The sequence below is a fragment of the Meleagris gallopavo genome, chromosome 1 (genome assembly GCF_000146605.3).
Source record: "Meleagris gallopavo isolate NT-WF06-2002-E0010 breed Aviagen turkey brand Nicholas breeding stock chromosome 1, Turkey_5.1, whole genome shotgun sequence".
In the NCBI taxonomy this organism is placed as follows: Eukaryota; Metazoa; Chordata; class Aves; order Galliformes; family Phasianidae; genus Meleagris; species Meleagris gallopavo.
Genome location: NC_015011.2, coordinates 27,723,032 through 27,729,700, shown reverse-complemented (window position 1 = coordinate 27,729,700; position 6,669 = coordinate 27,723,032). Strand labels below are relative to the sequence as shown.

The 6,669-nt window shown below is 38.4% G+C and overlaps 1 protein-coding gene across 1 annotated transcript; it reads right to left on the bottom strand.

Moving 5' to 3' along the window:
- Window positions 1-1,034: 1,034 nt before the first annotated feature.
- On the bottom strand, window positions 1,035-5,545 carry THAP5 (THAP domain containing 5). The gene is made up of 2 exons (XM_010706963.3): window positions 3,359-5,545; window positions 1,035-2,534 (listed from the first exon to the last, which is right to left on the bottom strand). The coding sequence occupies exons 1-2, from the start codon at window positions 3,500-3,502 to the stop codon at window positions 1,569-1,571; spliced, it is 1,110 nt and encodes a 369-aa protein (XP_010705265.1). The 5' UTR covers window positions 3,503-5,545; the 3' UTR covers window positions 1,035-1,568.
- Window positions 5,546-6,669: the final 1,124 nt, after the last annotated feature.

Sequence of the window (6,669 nt, the reverse complement as noted above, 5' to 3'; positions counted from 1 at the left end):
ATCCTGCTTGTTAAAATAGCAGCAGTTACTTTTGGTAGCATTTAGGTAACAGGTAAAGGCCTACATCTAGCTTTTCTCACCTGAGCCTATCTGGCATAAAAAGTTGTATGCAGAGGGCCCAGGTACCATTGGTTCAAACCACCCTACAAAGGAGAAATTTGTAGGTTTGGTGAGTGCTTCTAAAAGTATGGAACTTTTCTTGCTATCCCCAATAAACTCCCTAAAAAAAGGAAAAATCTTTCCTTTTCCCCCCAACTTTAAAGATACCTATGCCACAAATAGCATTCTTAGTATTAATACTGGGAATTTTTCTGAAATTTGACTAGTTTTGTCAAGATTTGTAAGTCATGCTGCTTGATCCTCAACTACTTAATTAAAAAAAATTCCCCAGATGCAGAATGCATCTGACAGGGAACGCAGCCAATTAACTGCAGAGGAACACATTAGATCCAGTCCTACACTGAATTGGTGTTGGGTGAGGACATCTGAGTATAGGAAAGTACCTAGAAGTCCCTGAAGAACTCTAATCATTGCACATCAAAATTCTAAGTCTTAAGGGTTGGCATGCTGACAGAATAAGCAGTAAATATTTAAGAAAATTCATCTCCCTCAAAATAGATTATCAGTATATTTCCACACATTCATGTCCTGTGCACCAGAAACAATTCATAGTATCAATAAAGTGGACCAAATTTTTAATCTCATAATTAATTTTTCAAAGAATAAGTTACAGAAAAATAGTGCACTGCTATTTTACAGCAATTTGCTGTGCAAAATATTGTTTTTTTCAGTGTATTATTAAGGATCTATGAATTTACGCATTGGGTTGCACGACAATCAAAGCTGAGCAGATAGCACTCACTGAATATTTACAACTTTCCTTTTAATTATAAAACAGTCACTATTTTAAGACAATTCCTTCCATTTAAGTAGAATATTCCAACATTCCAAAAAGAGGAGAAAGAACTGTTCATTCTAATAATACTAAAAAAATACCAACAAAACAAAACTAAATAAAATGAAAGGACACAGGATTTATTGAAGAAAAATTTAATAGGGTCAAAGTATACAAAAGTTATCAATGAACACTAGATGGACAAAAGACTGAAGAATAATGGTAGCTCCACTGGACAATGTGTAATACATACCTCTTTACTCATGTGAAAGAGAATCAGGACAATTTTTTCTTGTTTAAACAACTGCTTCATAACTGTCCATTCTACACAGTTATGGAAATCCATTCTAACGCTACTGTCCCAAATGCAAAACTTGCATGTCTCAGGGAAGCCTCACCTGGAAAAGCTTGACTCATTTTTACTTATTCACCTCATACACTTTAACGAGACAGGCTTCGTTTTTCTTTTAAAACTCACTTGCAAGTCACGTTTTATGGGCAACTGTCTACCAGCTAAGATTTGCAGAGGTTGATGTAACATTTTAAAGAACATTTGCTGTTCACACAGTTTGCATTAAATACTTAAAATATCATGACTGAAACAAAAGTTAATTTGTACAAAAGGACAGTCAGAGAAGCTAAAAAGATACTTAAGAACAACCATTCAAAGCCTTTACTGTATCATAGTCACTTCGAGTGTTGTGAAGCAGTTTTCTACAATCTTGAGCTTTTCTTCAGAAAGCAGGTTTTCTTGCTTTAATTGTCCAATAAGAGCTTCCAAGGACCTGAGTCTCCCCAAAGTTTTTACCTCCTGCATTTCAAGTAGAGTTATCTTAGAGTGGAGCTTTGAAATTTTTTGCCAGAGATGCTCTCTGTCTATGTCTTGTTTGCAGTATGAGTGCTCAGTTTGTAATATTTCAATTCCATTATATGCATTCATATGCAGAGAATTATCTGTTTCTGCTTCTTCTGTGTCAAGAAATTCTTGTTTAATAGGCAAGAAAGATCTGTTTATTATTTCAGGCTCTTTCGGATTCTCAGCTGGTACAATGATAGCAATGACAGATTCCTCACTTCCATTGAGTTGTTCAAAAGTTTGTGTGACTGTACTGACCAAAACTGCATTTTCAGTTGTTGGTTGCACTTCAACAGAACAGCCTACAACATGAGAGTTTGGATTTTCAAGTGAATAGTCAGTAATTGAACCCAAAGTATTTTTCAGTTTCACAGACGAATTCAAGTAGTCAGGGTCTGAAAATTGCAAGACTGTAGCTGTACAGTTTACTGGAACTTCTACAGAAGCATGAACATCAGTAGCTTCCACATTCTGGACTGCTGCTGCCATTAAAACAGGCTCAGGTTGATGTATATGCTGCTGAGATGAATTACCAAGAATGATACTGTCTGTTTCAAAGTCTTCTCTGTTTTCAAGTTGTAGTTTCTGTACTTGTAAAGATTTACTCAATACAGTTGAGCAAATTTCTTCTTTTTTATCTGGGTCTTCTGCAGTTACAGAACTTTTCTTTGGTGTACAAAGTCCAAGTGATAAGGGTACCTTCTTAGACTCAACATTTTTAGTAGTTTCTTCCAGGGCTTCTCTCTTTATCTCTTGTGGGCTGTTTTGAGAAGAGTCTTTTACCTGAAGGAGAAAAAAAAAAATCACAAAAAATTACACCATGTAACTAGAAAAACACCCGAGACTGATTAACATTCCTTATTACAACTGAAGCACTGTATTAAATACATGCATATTAAAGATCCACAGTACAAAATTATTGCTTTAAAGGTGCAACAAAGTTGTTTCAGCAACTATTTTTTAGTCAGGCAGCCTATCTAAGGGAGAACTCATCAATAGCAGAAAAAAATAAAAAGATAAAAACTCACAGAGCAGTAAACTATATCAGTACATGATTAAAGATCAGTATCCAAACAAGCTTTCTGATGACAGTCACTGAAACAAAAATATTCAGTGTATTTTTTCACAGCTCTGTGACAGGACAGATGGAACAGCCTTTGTAGCATATCTTTAGTAGCCTACAAGTGCTTGAGAGGCTATTAACAGGAATAAGAAACATGCAGTTTGAAAATAAAATATTCTGTAATCAGTAATTACATATAGTTTGTTAATAGAAGGCTTTAAAAGAGCATTCCATTATAAAAAATAATTGCACAGTAAAAAGATATTGATAATATTCTCATAGGAAATTATTTTCTTCCTTAAGGAAATATTTCTTCAATTTCCAGTTATAAAACAATACTGAACCTCTAGTGAAAGCAGCTGTTTTTCCTTTACACTATGGAATTACATGCTAGTTTTGTGTCAGTTTCATTAACAAAATATTTTGATGGAGAGATTTTTATTTTTAAAATAAATCATGATTATATTAAAGATAACTAGAACATATTCTTGCATAAACAGTTGGTTAGATTTCTAGTATTGTAAAAAAGATAGGAAAACATTACCTCGTCATCCGGGGAAGAGAAAATTGTTGGTACAGCTGTATGTTTCAAGTATCTTATACCCCATCGCACATCAAGGGAATCAGGGGTAAAATGATCACTGCACAGAAGCTGGTGTTTACTTGGAGTCCACGCATCGCGTTTCATATTCCGCAACCATTTCTCAAGTCTCTCTTTATCATGAAGTGGAAATCTTTTTTAAAACAGTGGGGAGGGGGAAGCAAACAACTGTTATTTTTTTAGAAATTTCTTTATGTTAAAAGAAAACAAAGGCTGTCCTTCCTTCCTTATTTGAATTCCTTTCAGGGAATTCAATTCCTTTCTTTTTCATTTTAATCCATCTCCTCCCTCTCTCAGAAAATACTGTCACTTACATGTTAATCCACTATTCAACCAAACGATTTCTGGTGGATATCAGCTCAAGAGTCCAGCAGAATTTCTATTGATTTCTTCTGGTCAAGGACTTCAGACCTTTAGGCCAATGTGTTCAGAACTCTTAACTCTGTAATGCTTGCTCAGAAAGTTCTCCTGATGTCAGGAAATACTCATTTCATTAAGAAAATCTAAGGTCTAGTCCTTACTCTAATAATACTATTTATGGAGCTTTTATTTTTTTAATCTTACTATACTAATTAAGCATCAAAAACTTTTTTTTTTTAATTTAACAAAGTACCACTTAGTATACATCATACTTATGACTGCTGAATCACTTAGGAATGTGAATAATATTTCCACTGCAGGATTTAACTTTCATTAAACACATTAATACACACCGAAACGAAACATTTCTCCATGTTGTTTCAGAATTTAAGCTTTCTCACAGTGTTCAGTACCCAATGTTGTGTAATCCATAACTAGCTTTGCAACCATCTAGCCTACTTGGAAATGAAGACTATACAGTGTTATTGAAATATGTATATAAAATTGATTTTGAAAGTATATGCAATCATTCAAATTATGTGGGAAAGAGAACTAAATTAAAACAAAGTGAGCAAAGATGTGTAGTTAACTCAATGAATAGCAATACACAAAAGTTAAAGAGAAACTAAATGCTTGTTATGATGCATGAAAAGCCAAGTTATTATGGTAATGGCAATACAAACATCCAGACCACTATGAGCCGTGGGCAGGATTGCTAGACACTAGACCAGATTTACGGGATAAATGTGCAGTTCTTCAACTCTTAGCCCATCTTTGATATTTGTTGCCATTTTAATTTCCAAGTTACCAAGAACAGAGAGCAAACTGATGATCCATTTGGCTCAGAGTATATGCAGGAATGCACAGAACAATGCTAGCAAAACCAAGATAACCTCTCAAGGACAGGTGAGAGGCTCAGTCTTTTCAAATTCAGTCTGCTTAGATTGTGTGCACCCCGTAGCAACACAACATACATTACACAGCATGTCTCATAAGTATCAGAGCTTAGCCTGGGATGGTTCTACATAGTCCAAACAAGTTTCTCAGAAAGAGGATGTCGTCTTTCTACTGAACTACCACCAAGCACAGCCTCTCAAGAACGCCTTGAGAGTGTTTGATTCCTTTGCCAGAACCGTAGCAACACAGCACCCACTGCCTTCTGCACCATCAGGCAGCTTCAGATCGAGAAACAAACAAACAAAAAACCTGCAGTGAGAGATGAGGTCTGGCAGCAAAACTTGTTATTTTAGTCAAAGAGTAACTTTACCAGAACTTGCTCTTACTCTCAATGCCTCCTTGCCCCATCATCAGGACCTGTTCTCTATTGTGAATGAGTCTCAGCACCTCTTCCGCAGGACTGTGTTACTCATAACACAGCACAATTCAATGGCTGCATAAAACAGCTGTGTATTTGAAATAATCTTTATATTGATGGCATACCTTTGAATACAAATATGTACCATAACTCAGACTTGTTTTGATTATCCATGTAGCACTCACATTCCCTAAAGCAATATGAATAATTTATTTCCACTCATTTTCATGATCATTTTATGGTGATAACATGTACTGCTGGATCACGTGCTATATACGTTCAAGATTACGTAGTTTCCTTCAATTGAAACTAAAGCCCTTTTCAAAGCTGTCTTCCTGTGGGTATTCCTACATGGCCCTCCTCGTCCTGGAATAACAATGACTGCAGCAAACTTAAAAGTCAGAATCATAGAATCCTTAAAGTTGGAAGGGACCTTTAAAGGTCATCTAGTCCAGCTCCCCTGCAATGAACAGGGACACCACAGGTTGCCCAGGGCCTGGTCCAGCCTTGCCTTGAAAGTCTTCAAGGATGGGGCCTCCTCCACATCTCTGGGCAATGTGTTCCATTGCCTCACCACCCTCACTGTAGAAGACTTTTTCCTTATATCTAACTTAAATCTACCTTCCATAAGCTTGAAACCATTTCTCCTTACTCTATCGCAGCAGACCCTGAATTAGTTTAAAGTAGCCCTGCTGAAAGAGACTGGGTAGTCTTTGTTGACAGCAAGTTGAACATGAATCAACAGTATGCTTAGGTTTCTTCAGCCCAGAGAAGAGCAGACTGAGGGGAGGCCTCATGACAACCAACAGCTTCCTCAGGAAGGGAGCAGAGGGGCAGGTGCTGATCTCTGCTCTCTGTGACAGCACAGGGCTCAATGGAACAGCATGGTGCTGCATCAGAGGAGGCTCAGTTTGGGGATTAGGAAAAGGTTCTTCACCACAGGGAGGAGGGCATGGAACAGGCTGTGCCCAGGGCAGTAATCACGGCACTGGACTGCCAGAGTTCACGAAGTGTCTGGACAACACTGTTAAATATATACTCTGATTCTTGGGTGGTCCTGTGTGGAGCCAACAGTCAGACTCGATCATTCCTATGAATCCCTTCCAACTTGGGATATTCTAAAACTTAAGAGTGTCATATCAAAACAAATTTTTCCAGTTGACTGTGAAATCGATTCCTCAATCGATATTTTTTAAATGCTAGACAATTCTCCATACAAACAGCTTCTCACTGCGCTTTTCTTCAGCAGAAACACACCAACATTTTGCTACACCCCCCCTCTTCCTCCAGGGCTGACGCCGGTGCGCTGAGCTCTGGGACCGACACCAGCGCGGAGTTGTTTTGATAAGCAGGCTGGTGAGCCGGCAGGCAGCCCAGCGGCCTCTATCCGCCCACCAAGGCTCCTGCCTGCAGCGCAGACCAGACATCGATTCTAGTGGTGACGCTTCCCGCGAAGGACAGGACGCGCTCTCTGCGCTCGCACGCAGCCGGGCTCGGGGCTGCCCCCAGCTCCCCCCCCTCCCAGCCTACGCCTCCGGCATCGCGGCTCCCGTCGAAGCATCCCCAGCGCGAGGAGAGA